Source organism: Scyliorhinus torazame, chromosome 1 (assembly GCF_047496885.1).
Source record: "Scyliorhinus torazame isolate Kashiwa2021f chromosome 1, sScyTor2.1, whole genome shotgun sequence".
Classification (NCBI taxonomy): domain Eukaryota; kingdom Metazoa; phylum Chordata; class Chondrichthyes; order Carcharhiniformes; family Scyliorhinidae; genus Scyliorhinus; species Scyliorhinus torazame.
In genome coordinates this window covers 26,573,047-26,598,031 of record NC_092707.1, presented here as the reverse complement: position 1 = coordinate 26,598,031, position 24,985 = coordinate 26,573,047, and the positions used below count along the sequence as shown (strand labels likewise).

The 24,985-nt window shown below is 50.3% G+C and overlaps 1 protein-coding gene across 4 annotated transcripts in view; it reads left to right on the top strand.

The window, feature by feature from the left end:
- The window catches only part of LOC140391704 (unconventional myosin-XVIIIb-like), a 546,871-nt gene that overhangs the window by 134,335 nt on the left and 387,551 nt on the right, over window positions 1-24,985 (top strand). For all 4 annotated transcript variants that reach the window (XM_072476590.1, XM_072476756.1, XM_072476499.1 and 1 more), the window contains 2 exons: window positions 2,428-2,491; window positions 9,116-9,260. In XM_072476590.1, the coding sequence (XP_072332691.1) occupies window positions 2,428-2,491; window positions 9,116-9,260 (209 nt within the window). The remainder of the gene's footprint in view (window positions 1-2,427; window positions 2,492-9,115; window positions 9,261-24,985) is intronic.

Sequence of the window (24,985 nt, the reverse complement as noted above, 5' to 3'; positions counted from 1 at the left end):
TGTGTACCCCATACCTCCCACCCTGTGTACCCCATACCTCCCACACTGTGTACCCCATACCTCCCACACTGTCTACCCCAGACCTCCCACACTGTGTACCCCATACCTCCCACACTGTGTACCTCATACCTCCCACACTGTGTACCCCATACCTCCCACACTGTGTACCCCATACCCCCCACACTGTCTACTCCATACCTCCCACACTGTGTACCCCATACCTCCCACACTGTGTACCCCATACCTCCCACACTGTCTACTCCATACCTCCCACACTGTCTACCCCATACCACCCACACTGTCTACTCCATACCTCCCACACTGTGTACCCCATACCTCCCACACTGTGTACCCCATACCTCCCACACTGTGTACCCCATATCTCCCACACTGTGTACCCCATACCTCCCACACTGTGTATCCCATATCTCCCACACTGTGTACCCCATACCTCCCACACTGTGTAGCCCATACCTCTCACACTGTCTACTCCATACCTCTCACACTGTCTTCCCCAGACCTCCCACACTGTCTACCCAATACCTCCCACACTGTGTACCCCATACCTCCCACACTGTCTACTCCATACCTCCCACACTGTGTACCCCATACCTCCCACACTGTGTACCTCATACTTCCCACACTGTCTACCTCATACCTCCCACACTGTCTACCCCATACCTCCCACACTGTCTACCCCATACCTCCCACACTGTCTACCCCATACCTCCCACACTGTGGACTCCATACCTCCCACACTGTGTACCCTATACCTCCCACACTGTCTACCCCATACCTCCCACACTGTCTACCCCATACCTCCCACACTGTCTACCCCATACCTCCCACACTGTCTACCCCATACCTCCCACACTGTGTACCTCATACCTTCCACACTGTGTACCTCATACCTCCCACACTGTCTACCCCATACCTCCCACACTGTCTACCCCATACCTCCCACACTGTGTACTCCATACCTCCCACACTGTCTACCCCATACCTCCCACACTGTCTTCCCCATACCTCCCACACTGTATAACCCATATCTTCCACACTGTGTACCTCATCCCTCCCACACTGTGTACGCCATACCTCCCACACTGTCTACCCCATACCTCCCACACTGTGTACCCCATACCTCCCACACTGTCTACCCCATACCTCACACACTGTGTACCCTATACCTCCCACACACTGTACCCCATGACTCCTGCTGCCCCACCATATGGCCCTCAATTATTGATCACTTCAATGTATAATGTTTGTGCTCTCTTAATACCTGAGGCTGAACTGCACTTTGCTCAACAATGCTGTTGTTTCTGACCATGTTTAGCTCCCCATCCTTTATTTGTACCATCCCCGAGATTACTTCTTTAAAATTCATTTTTACCGGATGTGGGTGTCGCCCTATTAGGCCATCATTTATTGTCCATCCCTAATTGCCCTTCACAAAATGATGGTGCGCTGCTTCTTTAACCGCTGCAGTGTAGTGTAGGTACACCCACTGTGCTATTAGAGAGGGAGTTCCAGGATTTTGACCCAGTGACAGTGATGGAACGACAATATATTTCCAAGTCAGGATGGTGAGTGACTTGGATAAGATTTTCCAAGTGGTGGTGTTCCCAGATATTTGCTGCCCTAGATGGTGGTGGTCATTGATTTGGAAGGTGCTGTCAAAGGAGCCTGTGTGAGTTCCCGCAGTGCATCTTGTAGACGGTACACACGGCTGCCACTGCTCGTCGGTGGTGGAGGGTTTGAATGTTTGCGGAAGGGGTGCCAATAAAGTTGGCTGCTTTGTCCTGGGTGGTGTCGAACTTCTTGTGTGTTGTTGGAGCTGCACTCCTCCAGGCAAGTGGGGAGTATTCCATCACACGCATTCCTTGACTTATGCCCTGTAGGTGGTTGACAGAGTTTGGGGTATCAGGAAGTGAGTTACTCGCTGCAGGATTCCTAGCCTCTGACCAACTCCTGTATTTATATGGCTAGTTCTGTTCAGTTTCTGGTCAATGGTAACCCCAGGATGACAATGGTGGGGGATTCAGTGATAGTAATGCCATTGAATGTCAAGGGGCAATAGTTGATACACTCTTGTAGGAGATGGTCATAGCCTGGCACTTTTATGGCACAAATGTAACTTGCCACTTGTCAGCCCAAGCCTGGATATTGTCCAGGTCAAGTTGCATTTGCACGTGGGCTGCTTCAGTATTTGAGGAATCGCAAATGGTGCTGAACATTGAAGAATTTATCCTCCGCAACTGGGATTTACCCCCAAGATTGGATTTATTCCTCCCAAACTGGGATTACCGCCCCAAACTGGGACAATGTTCCCCCCCCTCCCCAAGCTGGGGTTTGCCATCACCCACCTCCCCACCGAGTTCTGCACACATTAACTGAGACAATTATTGCCTGTTGTGTTTTTAACAGGACAGAGTTACATTTGCACCAAATGGCAGAGAGTCAGATATTTGGAATTTTACCATTGGCAAAGGTGAGTGAAGCTGAAGACTGCATTGTGGCACAGAAGAAACAGCGTAAGGTGGGTTAATTTGATGCACATGGTGGGTTCGTGGCAGTGCCCGTGTGTAATGGTCCGGGTGGGGGAAATGGCATTAGTGCCAGATGGTGGGAAGTGAAGGGTATGGCTAGGGCAACATTGCTGGCATTGAGGAAAGGATTTCACCTCATACAAGATCCTCCTGGAATTGATCAAAATTGTCTGCAAACCCATCATGTTTCATGTCTGTCTTATTTCTAACCTTAATCTTCTTAATAATACTTTAAATGCACCAATGGGCCCCAGCATGTTGACAGAGAGAATGATTGACAAGACATTCAAAAGGAATTTGTGGGAAATAAGGGGCGGGATTCTCCGACCCCCCGTCGGGTGGGAAAATCGCCGGGGGTCAGCGTGAATCCCGCCCCCGCCGTCCTCCTAATTCTCCCGCCCCCCAAAAAATTGCCCCGGCGTGAGTCGCGACGCCCGCCTCGGAGAATGGCGGGGTCCGGCGCGACTCAAAGGGCGCCGGGGCTGACCGAATTCTCCGGCCCACCATGGGCCGAAGTGCTGCCCGTTCTTTGCCAGTCCCGCCGGCGTAAATTAGAGTAGGTCTCTTACCAGCGGGACCTGGCGGCGCGGGCCTGGGGGGTCGCGGGGGGATCTGGCCCCGGGAGGTGCCCCCACGGTGGCCTGGCACACGGTCGGGGCACACCGATCCGCGGGCGGGCCTGTGCCGTGGAGGCACTCTATTGTTCCGCACCGGAGGCCGTGGTCCTCCGCCATTCCCGGTGCGGAAGCGAATCCCTCTGCGCATGCGCGGGGATGACGCCAGCATGCGCTGGCGTTCCCGCGCATGCGCCAACACGTGTGGCGGCAAGCCCCTTCCCCGCCGGCCGGCGGGGCGCCAACCACTCCGGGGGGGGCCTAGCCCCTGAAGGTGCGGAGGATTCCGCACCTTTGGGGCGGCCTGACGCCGGTGTGGTTCACGCCACTCCGTCCCGCCGGGACCCCCCCCCCCCCGCCGGGTAGGGGAGAATCCCACCCAAGACGTTTGGCTAATTTATCGAAAGGGAAGGGAGGAAGAATGCATTCGTCCCATCATATTGTCAGCAACGTTGTGTCTGGCAATGACCATATAATTATGTTTTGCTAGAAATTTGCAACCAGATGTTAAGATGGGAGAGGAAGGAGCTTCAACAGGCTGACTGGCCTTTTCTCATTGTTGACTTTACTTAGAGAAATGAGCTGTTCTATTCTCAGTCTGAACAGGCTATAGAACCTTCCTGGATGGACTGTTGAGTAGTAGGATCATTGTCACCTCTTTGTAATTCCACTAAGTCGTGCGGGCATTCCCCTGAGAAGGCTACTGAAGCTTTAGGATTTTTGGTTTTCTGCCTCCTTCCTTAATGTACTTCACCTTACAATCGAACGTATGCATTAGAAGCAGCAGGAGGCCACTCGGCCCCTCGAGCCTGTTTCGCCATTCAATGAGATCATGACTGACCTGATTGTAACCTCAACCCCACATTCCTGCTGACCCCCGATAACCTTTCACCGCCCCCCCCTTTGTGAATCAAAAGTCTGTCCAGCTCTGCTTTAGAAATATTCAAAGATTTTGTTTCAGAGAATCAGAGAAATTATAGAATTTACAGTGCAGAAGGAGGCCATTCAGCCCATCGAGTCTGCAGCGGCCCTTGGAAAAAGCACCATACATAAGCCGACACCCCCACCTGATCCCCGTAACCCTGTAACCCCACCTAGCCTTTGAACACGAAAGGCAATTTAGCGTGGCCAATCCACCTATCCTGCACATCTTTGGACCGCCTTTTGAGGCGGAGAAGTCCAGAGATTCACCACCTTTTGAGGGAAAACATTTGAGGGAAAACATTGAGGGAAAACATCTCTGATCTAAATGAGTGACCTCTTATTTTTAAACAGTGAACCCCCCCCTCCAGTCCTAGATTCTCCCACAAGAGGAAACATCCTCTCCCCATCCACCCTGTCAAGACCCCGCAGGATCTTGAAGGTTTTTTTCAATTTTAGTGCTATCCTGTTAGACCTGGTCCTTCAGTTGGGGTCCAGATGATTTCAGGATTCTACTAATAAGGCAACCTGTTTTTTTAAAAACATATTTATTTCTTTTACAATAACTCCACTCAGTAAAACAAAGGACCTTCTTTCTCCTCTGCAGACGTCGCCTTATCAAACATCGACAAGTATAGCAATTAATGAACTTAAAAAGTTGCCTTCCTATCAGTGCTGTTTCGTTTTAAGTGTAGAACATAGAACATTACAGCGCAGTACAGGCCCTTCGGCCCTCGATGTTGCGCCGACCTGTGAAACCACTCTAAAGCCCATCTACGCTATTCCCTTATCGTCCATATGTCTGTCCAATGACCATTTGAATACCCTTAGTGTTGGCGAGTCCACTACTGTTGCAGGCAGGGCATTCCACGCCCTTACTACTCTCTGAGTAAAGAACCTACCTCTGACATCTGTCTTATATCTATCTCCCCTCAATTTAAAGGTATGTCCCCTCGTGCTAGACATCATCATCCGAGGAAAAAGGCTCTCACTGTCCACCCAATCCAATCCTCTGATCATCTTGTATGCCTCAATTAAGTCACCTCTGAACCTTCTTCTCTCTAACGAAAACAGCCTCAAGTGCCTCAGCCTTTCCTCATAAGATCTTCCCTCCATACCAGGCACCATCCTGGTAAATCTCCTCTGCACCCTTTCCAATGCTTCCACATTCTTCCTATAATGCGGCGACCAGAATTGCACGCAATACTCCAAATGCGGCCGCACCAGAGATTTGTACTGCTGCAACATGACCTCATGGCTCCGAAACTCAATCCCTCTCCCAATAAAAGCTAACACACCGTACACCTTCTTAACAACCCTCTCAACCTGGGTGGCAACTTTCAGGGATCTATAGACATGGACACCGAGATCTCTCTGCTCATCCACACTGCCAAGAATCTTACCATTAGCCCAGTACTCTGTCTTCCTGTTATTCCTTCCAAAATGAATCACCTCACACTTTTCTGCATTAAACTCCATTTGCCACCTCTCTGCCCAGTGCTGCAGCTTATCTATGTCCCTCTGTAACTTGTAACATCCTTCCGCACTGTCCACAACTCCACCGACTTTCGTGTCATCTGCAAATTTACTCACCCATCCTTCTACGCCCTCCTCCAGGTCATTTATAAAAATGACAAACAGCAGTGGCCCCAAAACAGATCCTTGTTGTACGCCACTAGTAACGGGACTCCAGTCTGAACATTTCCCATCAACCACCACCCTTAGTCTTCTTCCAGCTAGCCAGTTTCTGATCCAAACTGCTAAATCACCCTGAATCCCATGCCTCCGTATTTTCTGCAGTAGCCTACCGTGGGGAACCTTATCAAACGCTTTACTGAAATCCATATACACCACATCAACTGCTTTACCGTCATCCACCTGTTTGGTCACCTTCTCAAAGAACTCAATAAGGTTTGTGAGGCATGACCTACCCTTCACAAAACCTTGTTGACTATCTCTAATCAAATTATTCCTTTCCAGATGATTATACATCCTATCTCTCATAAGCCTTTCCAACATTTTGCCCACAACAGAAGTAAGGCTCACTGGTCTATAGTTACCGGGGTTGTCTCTACTCCCCTTCTTGAACAAGGGGACAACATTTGCTAACCTCCAGTCTTCTGGCACTATTCCTGTAGACAAAGATGACTTAAAGATCAAAGCCAAAGGCTCAGCAATCTCCTCCCTAGCTTCCCAGAGAAACCTAGGATAAATCCCATCCGGTCCAGGGGACTTATCTATTTTCACACTTTCCAGAATTGCTAACACCTCCTCCTTATGAACCTCAAGCCCTTCTAGTCTAGTAGCCTGAATCTCAGTATTCTCCTCGACAACATTATCTTTTTCCTGTGTGAATAGTGACAAGAAATATTCATTTATCACCTCTCCTATCTCCTTGGACTCCAAGCACAACTTCCCACTACTGTCCTTGACTGGCCCTACTCTTACCCTCGTCATTCTTTTATTCCTGACATATCTGTAGAAAGCTTTAGGGTTATCCTTGATCCGACCTGCCAAAGACTTCTCATGTCCCCTCCTGGCTCTTAGCTCTCTCTTTAGTTCCTAGCTAACTTGTAACTCTCGAGCGCCCTAACTGAACCTTCATGTCTCATCTTTACATAAACCTCCTTCTTCCTCTTGACAAGTGTTTCGACTGCTTTAGTAAACCACGGTTCCCTTGCTCGACCACTTCCTCCCTGCCTGACAGGCACATACTTATCAAGGACACGCAGTTGCTGTTCCTTGAACAAGCTCCACATTTCCATTGTGCCCATCCCCTGCAGTTTTCCTCTCCATCCGACGCATCCTAAGTCTTGCCTCATCGCATCATAATTGCCTTTCCCCCAGATATAACTCTTGCCCTACGGTATATGCCTATCCCTTTCCATCACTAAAGTAAACGTAATGGAATTGTGGTCACTATCACCAAAGTGCTCACCTACCTCCAAATCTAACACCTGTCCTGGTTCATTACCCAGTACCAAATCCAATATGGCCTCGCCTCTCGTTGGCCTATCTACATACTGTGTCAGGAAACCCTCCTGCACACATTGGACAAAAACAGACCCATCTAAAGTACTCGAACTATAGCGTTTCCAGTCAATATTTGGAAAGTTAAAGTCCCCCATAACAACTACCCTGTTGCTTTCGCTCCTATCCAGAACCATCTTTGCAATCCTTTCCTCTACATCTCTGGAACTTTTCGGAGGCCTATAGAAAACCCCTAACAGGGTGACCTCTCCTTTCCTGTTTCTAACCTCAGCCCATACTACCTCAGTAGACGAGGCCTCATCAAACATCCTTTCGTCCACCGTAATACTGTCCTTGACGAACAATGCCACTCCTCCCCCTCTTTTACCACCTTCCCTGAGCTTACTGAAATATCTAAACCCCGGCACCTGCAACAACCATTCCTGTCCCTGCTCTGTCCATGTCTCCGAAATGGCCACAACATCGAAGTCCCAGGTACCAACCCATGCCACAAGTTCACCCACCTTATTCCGGATGCTCCTGGCATTGCAGAAGACACACTTTAAACCACCTTCCTGCCTGCCGGTACAGTACACTCCTGCAACTTTGAAACCTTACTCATGACCTCACTACTCTCAACCTCCTGTGTACTGGAGCTACAACTCAGGTTCCCAAGCCCCTGCTGAACTAGTTTGAACCCTCCCGAAGAGCATTAGCAAATTTCCCCCCCAGGATATTGGTACACCTCTGGTCCAGGTGTAGACCATCCCGTTTGTAGAGGTCCCACCAATTCCAGAATGAGCCCCAGTTATCCAGAAATCTGAAACCCTCCCTCCTGCTCCATCCCTGTAGCCACGTGTCCAACTCCTCTCTCTCCCTATTCCTCGTCTCGCTATCACGTGGCACGGGTAACAGTCCAGAGATAATACTCTGTTTGTCCTAGATCTAAGTTCCCACCCTAGCTCCCTGAATTCCTGCCTTACATCCCTATCCCTTTTCCTACCTATGTCATTGGTACCTATGTGGACCACGACTTGGGGCTGCTCCCCCTCCACCTTATGGATCCCAAACCACAATTTGAGACATCACGCACCCTGGCACCTGGGAGGCAACACACCAACCGCGAGTCTCTCTCGTTCCCACAGAATCTCCTATCTATCCCCCTAACTATGGAGTCTCCAATGACCAATGCTCTACTCCTCTCTCCCCTTCCCTTCTGAGCAACAGGGACAGACTCTGTGCCAGAGACCTGTACCCCATGGCTTACCCCTGGTAAGTCCCCTCCCCTAACAGTATCCAAAGTGGTGTCCTTGTTACTAAGGGGAACGACCACAGGGGATCCCTGTACTGGCTGCTTCCTCCCAGCCCCTCTCACCGTCACCCATCTACCTTTATTCTTCGGAGTAACTACATCCCTGAAGCTACTATGTATGACCACCTCTGCCTCCCGAATGATCCGAAGTTCATCCAGCTCCAGTTCCCTAACGCGGTTTCTGAGGAGCTGGAGATGGGTGCACTTCCCACAGATGAAATCAGCAGGGACACTGAAGGCGTCCCTCACCTCAAACATTCTGCAGGAGGAACATTGCACTGCCTTCCCTGCCATCCCCCTAGATAAAAAAAGAAAGAAAGAGCTTACCTGTTATTCACTCCCCTTCTCAGCAAGCACTCACTCAGCAACCTCTGCGCCCCACACGATAACACCTGAGGGAAAATAAAAATAAAAAACGACTTACCAGTCACCAGCCAGTCCCTTACCTGCAGGCTGTGATGTCACGTTTCAACTTCTTTCTACTTCTACCTGCCCTCGAGCCTTCCTCTTAATCTTTACAGCGGTTGTTTTTTTTTGGTTAGAGGATGGGGTAGGGAGGGAAACACTGAAGAAGTGTTTCGGGTTTAAGTGTCACTTGACAACAGCTCCTCCACAAACCAAACTGTGGGGAGATCCTGGATCGCTCTTTAGATTACCAACTCTGGACTCCTCCGAGCCGACACTTCACTCTTGCTGCAGCCCGCTCCAAGCTCCCCGGGTGTGACGTTGCTTGTTTTCCCATTCCTCAGGTGGAGGAGAAGCAGAGAGCTTCCTCAGCATTCGGCAGACTTCAGGCAGCCATGGAGACACTGGGATTCACAGCGGATGAACAAATGTCCATTTGGCGTGTGCTGGCGGCTATCTACCACCTTGGAGCTGCTGGGGCCTGTAAAGGTAATGCCACCTGTAGACACTGGGGGTGCTAGAGGAAGACAGTAATCCACTTCTTCTCAGTGGCAGAATATATGCCTGGTGATTTTAGCTAGATTTATGAACGGTTTTTCCTTTGTTTGCCCAGTAGTTTCATTGGAACATCTGGCATATAATCTAAAAGTCTCACACCTGGGGCGAAATTCTCCCCCAACGGCGGGATGTCCGCCGACTGGCGCCAAAGCCGGCGCCAATCAGACGGGCATCGCGCCGGCCCAAAGGTGCGGAATGCTCCGCATCTTTGGCGGCCTAGCCCCAACATTGAGGGGCTAGGCCGACGCCGGAGGAAATGGCGTTTGTTTCCCCGCCAGCTGGCGCGGAAATGCGGCGCATGCGCGGGAGCGTCAGCGGCCGCTGTCAGTTTCCCGGCGCATGCGCGGGAGCGTCAGCAGCCGCTGTCAGTTTCCCGCGCATGCGCAGTGGGGAGAGTCACTTCCGCCTCCGCCATGGTGGAGGCCGTTGCGGAGGTGGAAGGGAAAGAGTGCCCCCACGGCACAGGCCCGCCCGCGGATCGGTGGGCCCCGATCGCGGGCCAGGCCACCGTGGGGGCACCCCCCGGGGTCAGATCGCCCCGCGCCCCCCCCCAGGACCCCGGAGCCCGCCCACGCCGCCTGGTCCCGCCGGTAAATACCAGGTTTGATTTACGCCGGCGGGACAGGCAATTTCTGGGTGAATCCAGCGGGGGGTCCCGCCAACCGGCGCGGCCGGATTCCCGCCCCCGCCCAATCTCCGGGAGCGGAGACTTCGGCGGGGGCGGGGGCAGGATTCACGGTGGCCAACGGCCATTCACCGACCCGGCGGGGGGGGGTCGGAGAATGACGCCCCAGTAGTGCAGATCTTGAAGCTCCATTTATTGAAAATCTTGGCCGTGATTCTCCCTTTTAGGGGCTATGTCCCCACGTCCATTTGAAAACGGGCGAGAACCACTCCAGACTTTTTCCTCGAAGGTCCGGGGTGATTCTCCATTTTCCAGGGGGCTAGCAGAGCCCCGGCGTGCGTCCCACAGCTCTAGCTGCCGGCGGGGCCCTGCTAGCTAGACCGCGCGACCGCGCAAGCGCACGGTGGCCGCAAGCGGGTCCGCGCATGCGCACGGCGGCCCACCTCGGCGCGGGCGCCGCCAACGTAGTGGAGCCACACAGCGGGCCTCATGGAGGAAGGTAGGTCCCTCCCAGGCCGCGATGGCTCGCCGATCGGTGGCCCCCGATCGCGGGCCTGCCCACCGCTGAGGCACCCCCCCAGAGTCAGATACTCCCCGCCCCCCATCAGGACCGCCACCGCGGCCGCGGGTCCCAGCTCCCGCCGGGTGGTACCACATGTAAATCACCTCGGCGGGAGTTTGGCCTCTTTCAGCGGCCCCCGACCGCGCCGTGTTGACCCCGCGTGCGGGACTGGCGTGTCCGCGGAGAATCGCGGTAGTGCCGTCACGCCAGATTTCCGGCGTGAACGACTATTCTCCGCCCCCGCGCCAGGCGCAATTCCGACCCGGATGGTTGGAGAATGTTCTTAAAGGAAACAGAATTCGAAACATTAAAGTGGGAAAAAATATTTTTCAGCAAAAAACCAGTCACTGACTTTAAACTTAAGATTTGACGTGTATGGGAGCGATAGTATCTGATTGGCTTGTTGGATATGTATTGGATACCAGGTACTCAGTGAATCATAGAATCACTGCAGTGCAGAAGGAGGCCATTCGGCCCATCAGGTCTGCGCTGATCCTCTGAAAGAGCACCCTACCTAGGTCCATGACCCACCCTATCCCCGGAACCCAATAACCCCAACTAACCTTTGGATACTAACGGCCAATCCACCTGACCCGCACGTCTTCGGACTGTGGGAGGAAACCGGAGCACTCGGAGGAAACCAAACAGACCCGGGGAGAACGTGCAGACTCCACACAGACAGTCACCCAAGCCCGGAATTGAACTCGGGTCCCTGGCGCTGTGAGGCAGCAGTGCTAACCACTGTGTCACCGTGCCTCCCAAGTAAACTACTTTGAGTGAGCATCTTCTACAGTGTTGGCCTGGTGAAGACGGAACAGTGATTCATATCAGTTTTCAATTGGAAATTATTCACAAGTGCTAAGCAGTATTAAAGTCATGAGAATGGGCAGTGGCTCTCAATATATTTCCTATAGAGTTTGCTTCAGGATTCTTTACAATACCTTAAACTGAAGCAGCCTCTTTACGTTGATCAAACCACCTTGTGTTCCAAACAATGCACAGTATCAAGTTGGCTCCTTTTGGACGCACCGTTACCTATGGCCTAGACGCACTTCAGTGTATCCTGGTCAGAACTGGTGACCGCCGGAATAATTCACATTCTTCTATTCTTTGACGGGAGCACCGTTGATAAATTTCCCTGATCTTACCGCCACCAGCCCTCCCCCTCCCCACCTCCCTGCACCCCGTTTCCCCAAAACACAGTCAGAACAGGATGGCCGTAATCAAAGATGAATGATGCACTGGGACACATCACCCAAACCCTGATAATAGCAGTTCCAGAGCATAATCCCATTCTCGCTTCTCTAGTCACATATAATCTTAACTAATATATGATTGGAAGTTATCGGTCTTTTGTCACGGCCAGCGTAGCATTTAGTACGGGCATCTAAAACCCTGGCTAGCTGCATTATATAAATCAACGACAGACATTCTTACTATTGTCTCATTGTGTTCTTTCTTTCTCATGAGCAGCAGCTCCATGTTCTTTGTGATTGCCAATGGCTCTGATTGAATAATCAGTTATGACTGTCAGGGCAGCAGACATGATGTGGAGATGCCGGCGTTGGACTGGGGTGAGCACAGTAAGAAGTCTTCCAGCAACAGGTTAAAGTCCAACAGGTTTGTTTCAAATCACTAGCTTTCGGAGCACTGCTCCACAGGATTCACCTGAGGAAGGAGCAGTGCTCCGAAAGCTAGTGATTTGAAACAAACCTGTTGGACTTTACCCTGGTGTTGTAAGACTTCGCACAGGGCAGCAGGCATACAGCCTTGTGCTTCCGAATGAAGGAATTGTGCTGGGACAATATGGTTAAGTTATGGCTTTGGTTTTTTAAGGTTCAGATAGACCAAAATGTGCCATCTCTCCCGAGTCACTCAAGATGCCTCCAATAGAGTTACTCAATCTGCCCATCTGAATGTGGCAATCTTGATTGTAACCTGGACCAGCTAGTTGATGAATATTCATTTGCTGATGTGCAGCTAAGTGCAAGTTGAATCTTGGATTTGTTTTGGTGCTGCCTCTGGTAGGGTGTGTTGTTGATTGAGCGTATGGAAACGGCTATATCACTGGAAAGTGGACCATACATGCTTGACATGGCAGCAGCAGTATTTAGTGTAACGTGAGTGAGGTACCAGTGATGCAGTCTCGACCAATCCCTCATGCAAGGCTACCTCGTGAGTCGAAGTGAGTGATGAGGTATTTGTGACGCAGTCGGGGCAAATCCCTCAGGCAAAGCTACCACACGCGAGTTTGGGTAACTGGGTCGGAAGCACGTTGCAGTAAAGGTGACAGGTTTGACAGTGGAGGTGCTGGCAGCAAGACCTGGCAGCTGTGCGGTGAAGGTTTAGTGCCCCTTCCAGGGCAGGGTGGCAGCTGTGCGGTGGAGCTGCACGGTGTACCGGGGAGTGTTGACGTGAGACAAGCAGTCAAAGTGAAGGTGCGGCTACGACAGGAGGACTGGCTCTGATGGGAAGGTGTGGAATCATTCCTTTTGTTGTGACAGTGTGGGCAGATGGCGCCGAGCATTTGAAAATCACTCCAGATGGTTAGACATTTTCACAAGTCAAGTGGTGTGGACAGCTACAACACATAGGCGTGAAGTAATTCAATGCAGCGAAAGAAAGACACAGACTATATTACACAATAGAGACAGGCTGTGCTGCAGAATAAATGTTACTGTTTATAAGGCTACCGTGAACTCAATTATGATCTGGATGGCGAGCTGTCCTTTCAGGCTCATTTGATGTATCTCTAAATATCATTCTGCACCACGTCCGACCATGAGACTAAATGGAAACAACGTTGGGGCTCCTCTATATTGCAGTCCATGAGACTATATCCCAATACCCCATTATAAGTGAGACCATGGGTGGAAATCTCTGAAAATGGGGCTATGTCCCCATGCCCGTGGGAAAACGGGCGCAAATCACTCTGGACTTTCCTGGAGAAAGACAAGAGTGATTGTCCGTTTTGAAGGGGGCTGGCAGGGCCCCGAAGTAGTCCTCACAGCTCCGTCTGCCGATACGGCGTTCTGCACTTCCGGCCGCGGGTCTGCGCAAAATGGCGGACCCACACAGTGGGCCGACCCCGACAAAATAGGCCCCCCCCCCAGATCGTGCGCGTCCGCCGATCGGTGGCCCCCGATCGCGAGCCTGGCTGTCCTGAAGCCCCCCCCCCCCCGGTAACGGTTCCCCCCGCCCCCCACCAGGGTGGCTGCGGACTGAGTCCGCTGGGTGGAACCGTGAGTGAACCATGCCGGCGGGAACCCAGCAAGTTGCCGGCAGAGAATCGCCGTGGGGGCCTCTTTCAATGGCCCCTGACTGGCGCCGTGTCGACTGCGCGCGGGGGATTGCCGACGATTCTCCAGTCGCCGGAGAATCACGGGAGCGGCGCCGGACCCGATCGAAATATTATTGGCCTATCCACCCCAATTCTTCATTCTTGCTTCAAACTATAGAGGGATTGCTGGAATCTTCAATCATTTTCTGGTAAAGTTTCTTATACCGAGCTTGAATATCAGTGATTCAGTCGATCTGATTTTTGCCTTGATCCCTGTAAGATGGATATCAGTAGACATCCGATGGTATTTATACTGAGAACATTTCGGCAGCACGGTAGCACAAGTGGATAGCACTGTGGCTTCACAGCGCCACGGTCCCAGGTTCGATTCCCCGCTGGGTCGCTGTCTGTGCGGAGTCTGCACGTTCTCCCCGTGTGTGCGTGGGTTTCCTCCGGGTGCTCCTGTTTCCTCCCACATTCCAAAGATGTGCAGGTTAGGTGGATTGGCCATTCTAAATTGCCCTTAGCGACCAAAAAGGTTAGGAGGGTTTTTTGTGTTACGGGGATAGGGTGGAAGTGAGGGCTTAAGTGGGTCGGTGCAGACTTGATGGGCCGAATGGCCTCCTTCTGCACTGTATGTTCTATGTTCCATTCAATTATGATGGGAACATTTCACTGGCTAAGTCCTTTAATTACTCACAACTCTCATTGGCTGGTTACAAATACAACTGCATGTTTTATTATCAAAATGTATTTTTAAAATAACAATGCAAGCAGTTAATAAAGAGCAAAATTCCATTTGATATATTTAATTAAATTCGTCTTTCAAAGTGTGACCTGAAATTCAAAGTTTGATTTTAAACTTTCATTCATAATAATAATAATCCTTTTTAGTGTCACAAGTAGGCTTACTTTAACACTGCAATGAAGTTACTGTGAAAATCCCCTAGTCGCCACACTCCGGCGCCTGTTCGGGTACACTGAGGGAGAATAATTCAGAATGTCCAATTCACCCAACAGCACATCTTTCGGGACTTGTGGGAGGAAACCGGAGTAACCCAAGCCGGGAATCGAAGACGGGCCCCTGGTGCTGTGAAGCAACAGTGCTAACCACTATGCTACCGTGCCGCCATGAATTGCTTGTAGAATGGTGCCAAGTATTAGGAACATAGAAACATAGTGACAGGCGTGGGCCTTTCAGCCCATCGAGCCTGTTCCGCATTCAATGCGATCATGGCTGATCAGACAGGCAAATGCCTTTTACGCTAACTATCTCCATAACCCTTTGTATTATTGTCAAGCAGAAATCTATCAATCTCTGCTTTAAACAGACTCAATGACTGAGCTTCCACATGCCTCGGGGGCAGAGAATTCCAAAGATTCGCAATCCTTTGTGTCAAGAAAGTTCTCCTCATCTCTGTTCTAAGTGGCATCCCCTGCATTTATATATCTGGTGCAGGTTTGTCATTTGAGGAGTATTCAGACCAACAATGTTCCACACATCATGGAAAAGATTGGAAATACGTTTTGAAAGGATAAATGTGATTGAAAATGTTGGGATCCAAGGCGGTCCCATGCTGCACGGAGTTCCGTGCCATAGCAGACCATGTTCTCATAGAGACCCAGTGTATGTTAATGTAGAACTGTAAGTAGAATTAACATGTTGAAAGGTGTTAATGTTTTGTCTGCAGCATTATGGCCAACAATATCAGACTGGGCCACCTGACACTGAGCTAGGGGCTGCCTAAGTTTTCCAAAATGTAATCTTGGACATCAAACGATTGGCTTTCAAATCTGGTCCATTCCTCCACCATATATCTCTGAGTTTTGGGCGGGATTTAGTGACCCCCCTTTGCGCTCGACATGAATCCGGGCTCACTGAGTGTATCGCGCATGAGCCCAAAACCGGGCTCCGCATCAGGTGCTGGGCCAATCACGAGTCACCGACTCACACCGCCTGGTGATATCTGGATCTCGTCCAGCTCAAGGCTCATTTAAATACCCGGACACAGGATTCACCCGGCGCCCAGAACTCACCGGTTGTACCTGGGAGAACTCGCCAGAGCGCCATTTAGCACTGGTCCACACAAACGTGGATCAGGGGTAATGGCATCTTGGGGGGGGGGGGTCTCCCAGGCCATGGGAGACCACAGGGTGGTCAGGGACAGGACAAGGTGGTATGCTGGCACTCCGTGGCACCTTGGCACCATGACACTGCCAGCGTGGCACCCCAACAGTGCCACCTGGGCACACGGGGGGCAGTGACACGCTGGCACTGTCAGAATGCCAGGCTGGAAGTGCCACAGTTCCTGGATGCCAGGTTGGCACTGCCAGGGGTTGGGCCCATGGAGGGCCTTGCCAGGAAGATGGGGGTGAGGGGTGGGTGTTCCCCTGGACCTCCCCAAGGTTGGTGGGATCAATGGGGGTTATAGAAATGGTGGATTCCTGGATAGTGGGGGAGGGGGGGGGGAGAGATCGGCAGCCGCTCAAAATGGCACCCTGATCTGTGAGAAGCCTTTCCTGCTCGCCAGCAGAAACCTTTTAACATTTTTTTATTGACTGTGATAAGTAAAACCAAAACAAAGCAGTGCAACATAATGATTACTTCAAGTAGTTAGCAGTAATTGAGTACAAAATGTACTGGTGCCTGAATTAATTGTCGTAAAGCTTTATTGGGACTGATGTGGTCTCACACGGAAAAGAGATTAATCTAAGAGACTGGTTTGGGATTGAATTGCTCTCGCATGCGTGTCTATATATACATAATATTTATCTCTATACATACATATATGCTACAAGTTTTATGAAACTGTTATGTCAGTTTTATGTCTTCTTCTTCCCATACGTTTGAAATAATCGAGATGTTGGAGCTTCATCAAGTGTATTTCTTGCATCTCACTATGCGGCTGGACAACTGAGACATTGGCCTGGATATTCATGGAATCGTGGAGATTCCGCACCTTAGTCTGGTTTAGCACAGCGGGCTAAACAGTTGGCTTGTAATGCAGAGCAAGGCCAGCAGCGCGGGTTCAATTTCCGTACCGGTCTCCCCGAACAGGCGCCGGAATGTGGCGACTAGGGGCTTTTCACAGTAACTTCATTGAAGCCTACTTGTGGCAATAAGCGATTATTATACCGGGGCTGGTTTAGCACAGTGGACTAAACAGCTGGCTTGTAATGCAGAGCAAGGCCAGCAGCGCGGGTTCAATTCCTGTACCGGCCTCCCTGAACAGGCGCTGGAATGTGGCGACTAGCGGCTTTTCACAGTAACTTCATTGAATCCTACTTGTGACAATAAGTGTTTATTATAATTACTTAATGATATCAGGACACTGAATCTTGTACTCCAGCCCCCATTTCCAAGGGATCCAGTTTTTTGCCAGTTGGAATAGGGGCAGGATGTAATTCCTAAATATTGGAAACTTGAACCCAACAGGGTCCTTTGAACCCAAAGAGAAAATGCTGGAAAATCTCAGCAGGTCTGGCAGCATCTACAGGGGGAGAAAAGAGCTAACGTTTCGAATCCTCATGATCCTTTGTCGAAGGTATTTTGAACTCAGTGTTGAGTTAAACAGACCACACTTTTGCTGGAATAAGGACTGCTTCCTACAGAGTGGAACTTAGACATGAATGTCTGTGTAATGACCTCCAATTGGCATTATTGGTTGGCCAATTGGAGTATGAGCTCCCTCAATGATAGCTCATTGAGGGGGCCCATATAAGCACCTGTGTAGGCTTTGTGAGGGAGTCTTAAGTTGACTGGAATTCTAGCAGCACTGTTTGGAGCTGCTCTTGTATATAATTATTACAAATGAATACTGGTGTGGTGACGGGGCCCCTGCCTCCTGTGGATTATTACAGTGGCGACGAGGTAAACAAAGAACCTTGCGGAGACCAGCTGCCGCACTCGGAGGGTAAGCCTTGCTCTTTCAAAAATGCCTCTTTTTTGGGAAGTTGGATGCATTCGACCCGACTATTGAGGACTAGTCCCAGTATGTGCAGAGAATGTGTTACTTTTTCCAGGCCAATGAGATAACGGAGGACGGAAGGAAACGGGTTATCCTGCTGTCGGCGTGCGGACCCTCAACCTTCGCCATTATACATAGTCTAACTTATCCCGATATGCCGGACACGATACCTTTCCAAGAATTAACGAAATTGGTGGAAGAGAGCTATGACCCAAAACCACCCCTCATTTTGCGTAGATACAGATTCTACACAACGAAGCGGGAAGACAGAGAATCAGTCACAAATTTTTTGACCCACCTGAGAAGGCTGGTGGAAAAATGTGAGTTCGGCCCAACGCTGAATGAAATGCTTCGGGACCAGTTAGTGTGTGGCATAAATGACCTCCAAATACAGAAGCGCCTGTTGGCGGAAACACAGCTAGACTGCAGGCGGGCGTTACAGCTCGCACTGTCCCTAGAAAAGGCAGCAAGTGGGGCACAGGAACTACAGGGCACGCCAATGGAGGTAGATACCTGGGAGAGGGACTACCACAATGGGTACAGCTACCAGGTAGCCGCCCTCAGGAAAAGCCTGAGGAACAGAGGGCCAAAGGAAAACCCCAGAACTGCCCCCAAGTCTGCTAGGACTAACTGGAGACAGAGGGAACTACCGGCTGAGGCTCCCCCAACAGAGAAGGACCGTTTCTGGCACCAGACAGAGTGGGGTAACAGCGACAGAAACCCTAGAAGAGGTGCAAAAGAGGAATAGCACGTGGGGGCGCAGGGAAGTACACAACTTGCCCCATCCTCCTCCGAAGGGGAACAGTTATATAATATTGTGACGAAGAAAGCAGAACCTATTAAGGTTACCCCACGGGTGAACGGTCGGCCGACAATAATGGAAATAGACACGGGTGCGGCCGTATCAGTAATGGGAGTGGCAGCATTTTTAAAAACATCAAAGATGGACTCGAGCCACTAACCCTAACAAAAACATCGACAAAACTTAAAACCTATACGGGGGAACCCCTGGAAGTTCTAGGCACGACCCATGTACCCGTGGAATATGACAAACAATTGCTCAGATTACCATTGACGATAGCAGAGGGCTCCGGACTGCGACGGAACTGGCTGAAAGACCTAAACTTAGATTGGATGAAAATTTTCCAGAGTGGAAGCGGGCAGTTGAGTGGAGTACTCCAAAAATACCCGGAGGTTTCCAAGAAGGTTTGGGGGAAATTATAGGCGCCAAAGCAACTTTACACGTGGACCCAGAAGCCCTTCCGAAATTTTGTAAGGCCAGGCTGGTACCTTTTGCATTAAGGAAGAAAGTAGATGTCGAAATAGAAAGGTTATGGCGCGACGGCATTATCAGACCAGTACAGTTCTCTGAATGGGCAGCACCGGTGGTACCAATTTTGAAGCCAGACGGCTCGATACGTCTCTGTAGAGATTTCAAACAGACGGTAAACAAATACGCACTGCTGGACAAATACCCCATCCCGAAAATAGACGACCTATATGCCAAATTGGCAGGTGGGCTTTTGTTCACACAACTGGACATGAGCCACGCCTACCTGCAGTTAAAACTGGACAAGGACTCCCAGAAGTTCGCTACGATAAACACCCTGAAGGGACTTTTTCGTTATACTAGGCTACCCTTCGGAGTGTCATCAGCCTGCGCTATATTCCAGCGCACGATGGAAAATATTCTGCAGGGACTACCGCAGGTGGCGATTTATTTGGACGATGTCTTAATCACGGGTAGGACAAACGGGGAACACTTAAGGAACCTGGAGGAAGTGCTCAGGCGTTTCGCAAAGGCAGGCGTATGGCTGAAAAGAGAAAAATGTGTTTTTCTGGCCCCACAAGTGACGTACCTGGGATATAAAGTAGACGAGTCGGGCTTACTCCCATTGGAAGACAGAGTAAGGGCAATAAAAGAAGCCCCAGCTCCCACCACGGTCCAGGAGCTACGATCATTTCTAGGATTGGTAACATATTATGGCAAATTTATTGAAAATAGGGCGTCCATCCTAGAACCCCTCCACCAGCTACTAAAAAAGGGACAAGAATGGAAATGGTCCGCCCGCCAAAACCGAGCATCTAGGGACATTAAGGAACAGCAGTCATCCGAAAATGTCTTAGAGCATTATGACCCAAGGAAGGAGTTGGTGGTCATGTGTGACGTATCACCTTACGGGGTAGGAGCCGTCTTAGCCCATAGAGGAAGGAATGGGGATGAACGGCCAATAGCCTATGCTTCGAGGACCTTGGCGATGGCTGAGAGAAAGTACGCCCAAATTGAGAAGGAAGGACTGGCGGTGATATTTGCAGTAAAAAAATTTCACCAGTATCTGGGCGGAAATTCACCATAGTGACGGACCCTAAGCCCAACGCTGGGCGTTGCTACTGGCGGCGTATAGATACATTCTGGAGCACAGACCGGGAACGTGAGTAGCAAATGCAGATGCTTTGAGCAGACTTCCCCTCCCAGACACCCCGCCGCTAATACCGAAAGTAGAGGGGACAGTAATGACTCTAATCTTTTGGACACCCTACCAGTGGACGCACAACATATTCGGTTGTGGATGCAAAAAGACCCAGTTTTAGCCAAGATGAAGCATTTACTGCTAACAGGGGAACTGGAGAGACCAGTGGAGCTCCAGATGCACCCATACTGGAGCAGAAGGGACCAAATAACTGTAGAAGACGGTATCCTATTATGGGGAGCCCGGGTAATAGTCCCAGCTCAGGACCGTCGGGCAATCTTAACCGAGTTACATCACGGACACCCAGGGGTGTCTAAAATGAAGATGCTAGCTCGAAGCTACGTTTGGTGGCCAGGATTGGACACAGGCATAGCAGCCTTGGTACGTCGGTGCCAGGAGTGCCAACAGGGGCAAAGAGTGCCACCAGCTGCGCCATTGCACCCGTGGGAATGGCCAGGCAGACTGTGGACCCGCCTGCATATTGACCACGCCGGCCCTTTCATGAGCTCCATGTTTTTGGTGATAGTGGACGCCCACTCCAAATGGTTGGACGTCCACCGGGTAAACGCGGCAAGCACAGCATCGACAATTGAAAAGCTCAGGGCCTCGTTTGCAACACATGGACTTCCGGAGGTATTGGTGTCGGACAATGGAACGGCATTCACAAGTGGGGAATTTGGAAAATTCCAAAAGGGAAACGGAGTCCGCCACATCAAAACGGCCCCTTACCATCCAGCGTCCAACGGCCTGGCAGAGAGAGCGGTCCAGACACTAAAAGCGGGACTCAAGAAGCAGCCGACAGCATCAATGGACACAAAGCTCTCCTGCTGGCTGTTTGATTACAGGACCACACCGCATTCCACAACGGGCATACCGCCAGCTGAACTCTTAATGGGAAGGCGGCTGCGAACGAGGCTGAGTCTCCTTTCCCAAATTTAACGGGGAAAGTGGAGAAACAACAGGAGGCCCAACGCAGGGGGCGTGATAATAGTCGGCAGCAGAGACATTTCCAGGTGGGGGCACCGGTTTGGGTCAAGAATTATGGGAATGGACCAACGTGGGTCAAAGGCACGGTAGAGTCACAAACAGGGCCCATATCATATAAAGTTTCGATAGGAGGTGAGGTGCTGAAGAAACACCTAGACCAAAGTGGAACCACACCTGGAGGCAGTCGAAGCAGGACCGCCTCAAGCTGGGATAGCTCAGACGGGAAAGATCCCCAGCCCCGAGCAATTTCTCCAGACCCCGTCATCCAGGAGTCGGAGATGGACACGTTCGACGAGGCCGCAGCGACACCTCTCCCCGAGGAGGAGGAAGTACAACCTCCAAGGAGGTCGTCAAGGAAAAGACGGGAACCTATAAGGTACACCCCACCCACGTCGGAGAACGACCCGGCGGATGACACAGAGGTGACAGACCCGGACAGGAGGAGCAGAAAGAAGCTCCGAGGAATGCCAGCTGGCAGGAATTCCTCGGACCTTGGGGGGGGGGGAGGGGTGTAATGACCTCCAATTGGCATTATTGGTTGGCCAATTGGAGTATGAGCTCCCTCAATGATAGCTCATTGAGGGGGCCCATATAAGCACCTGTGTAGGCTTTGTGAGAGTTTTAAGTTGACTGGAATGTTAGCAGCACTGTTTGGAGCTGCTCTTGTATGTAAGTTATTGCAAATAAATACTGGTGTGGTGACGGAACCCCTGCCTCCTGTGGATTATTACAGTGTGCAAAAGTTGGATAAGGTCTGCAGAGACCTTCAAGCTGTCAAGTTATTTAAATCTCCTGCTCTTTAGAGTTTGAAGAAAACTGCTGTGCCACTGGTCTGAAAAAGCTTTGGTGCTTGAAATTTCAGTAGCTGCTTTTGGACAAAAGCCTGATGAACATTATTGCATAGAACATAGAACATAGAACAATACAGCGCAGTACAGGCCCTTCGGCCCACGATGTTGCACCGAAACAAAAGCCATCTAACCTACACTATGCCATTATCATCCATATGTTTATCCAATAAACTTTTAAATGCCCTCAATGTTGGCGAGTTCACTACTGTAGCAGGTAGGGCATTCCACGGCCTCACTACTCTTTGCGTAAAGAACCTACCTCTGACCTCTGTCCTATATCTATTACCCCTCAGTTTAAAGTTATGTCCCCTCGTGCCAGCCATATCCATCCGCGGGAGAAGGCTCTCACTGTCCACCCTATCCAACCCCCTGATCATTTTGTATGCCTCTATTAAGTCTCCTCTTAACCTTCTTCTCTCCAACGAAAACAACCTCAAGTCCATCAGCCTTTCCTCATAAGATTTTCCCTCCATACCAGGCAACATCCTGGTAAATCTCCTCTGCACCCGCTCCAAAGCCTCCACGTCCTTCCTATAATTCGGTGACCAGAACTGTACGCAATACTCCAAATGCGGCCGGACCAGAGTTCTGTACAGCTGCAACATGACCTCCCGACTCCGGGAGGTCATTACTGGCCGTATTATTACTGCTTGAATACTTTTACAACTTACTGTTATCATAGTGGGGAGCCTGTATGTTCACGATTGACAGCTCCGAGACGTTATTAAGGAACAAATTGTCTTTGTGGGGCATGAATACAAATCTTTGTTTTTATAGCGAGTTGAGCATTTGAAGAGATTTAAATGCATTGAATGGAATTTTAAGAGTAGGAGTGTTTTTCTTGTAAAATGAAGTCTGTTACAGGTACTTTAGAACTTAATTTTATTTCATCTCACTGTGGTTCTTGAGGTCTGCCATTGGTGGATACTGGGTGAGTTGGCACGGGAGGTGTATGGGAAAACGGTGGTGGGTGGGAGGACATGGATTGAAATACATTGGCACTAAGTTGGCATGGAGGCTATAAAGGGCTGGGGTATCCATGGTTTTGGGTTGGCATGAAGTTGGACTAGGATCGATAAAAGGTCATGGGGATTGGCTTGGGGGATATAGGTTGGTATGGGGAAATATAATGGGCAATGGGGGAGTGGGTGGGAGCATGGGTTGGCTTGATTGGGATATGGGGAGTGGGTAGGGGTGTGAGAGTTGAGGACTAGAGGACCTAACAAGAGCACCGAAGTGGGCGTTTAAGTGACCCACCTCGGCACCCCCTGTGGCTGCCTCCCCAATGTTTCCAAGGCAGTGGGCCCGACCCCCGCACCCGTCCCCCAGAACAAACATTCAGCAAAGCGGAGCAGTTCCAAAACGTGTTTAGGAGAAAATGAGGTAATAAAAACCTATTTGTTCCTGAACACTTTTTGGAGGATTTTGCCAAAGTTCCTGTCTGATGTGGAATGAAATGATGGCCAGGGGATAACTACTATAATTAAACTCTGACTCAGTAACCGGCGGGGGGCTGGGGGGGGGGGGGGGGGGGGAAGAATTTCCAAGATAGAAACTATTTCTTTTTTGTAATATGGGGTTTTACAAACCAATTCCGAGACCAATTGTTTCAGCTATTTTTGGATGATAAAAAAAATAAATTGGTTGGACGATTTCCCCGATGGGGAGATGATACAGATATGCAGAATGACATATAAACATAGGACATGCATAATGCACAAAGTGATTACGCACAGAGGTTTGGAGCTTAACTGGTCGCCAAGGTTACTTCACAAGGGAAAGGACATTTCTTGCTGCATGATCCATTTTCAATGTCATTAAACTAACGCATCAGATTCAATGACGGTCTAAAGGTCATCAAATTTAAAGGTTCTTCCTGATGCTCAGTCAGATTATGGGGTCGGCTGCTCGGTCATCTGGGCCCGGTCAAAAATTCTAAAAACACACCCATTTGGTTCACCCCTTTGATGATACAAAACTAAACCTGGTTGTGCTTCGAACTGTAAACTGGGATAGAGACTGCTTCCCATTCTATTCAATCCCGAAGTGAACGTCCAAACCATAATCACTTTCAATGGGCCAGATGTAAATTCTATTATTAAAAGCAGCCGAATAATACCTCCTGGAACTTTACAAGCATGGTAGCATTGTGGTTAGCACAATTGCTTCACAGCTCCAGGGTCCCCGGTTCGATTCCTGGCTTGGGTCATTGTCTGTGTGGAGTCTGCACATTCTTCCCGTGTCTGTGTGGGTTTCCTCCAGGTGCTCCGGTTTCCTCCCACAGTCCAAAGATGTGCAGGTTAGGTGGATTGGCCACGCTAAATTGCCCTTAGTGTTGGGGTTACTGGGTTACGGGGATAGGTTGGAGGTGTGGGCGTGGGTGGGGTGCTCTTTCCAAGAGCTGGTGCAGACTCGATGGGCCGAATGGCCTCCTTCTGCACTGTAAATTCTATGATGATGAGCCCGACTGCTGCTGATACCCTTGTCCATGCATCCATACTCCTCAATCGTTTGAAATCCAAGAAGAAAAGGACATTGACATAGCTCCTGGAGCTTCTGTGCGGATGATATCGCCATCTCCTCTCTCTCAGAAGAGATTTTTCAAGCCATGCTTGATATCTTCATGGAAGCATAGCAAAGAATCGGTCTCAGCCTCAATTCAAGAGGACTCAAGTCCTTTACCAACCCGCCCCAGGGCAAGATCCGGTCTCTCCTTCCATCAAGATCAATGGAGAAATGCTACCAAAGGTGGAACATTTCTCATACCTGGGGGGGTCACCTCTCCTCTAAGGCTGACATCAATGTGGAGATCGACCATTGCATCTAATCCACGAGTGTCTCCTTTTAGATGCCTAAGGATGAGAGTCTTTGATGACTACGACATCCGCGCCGACACCCACGATCCTCGTGTA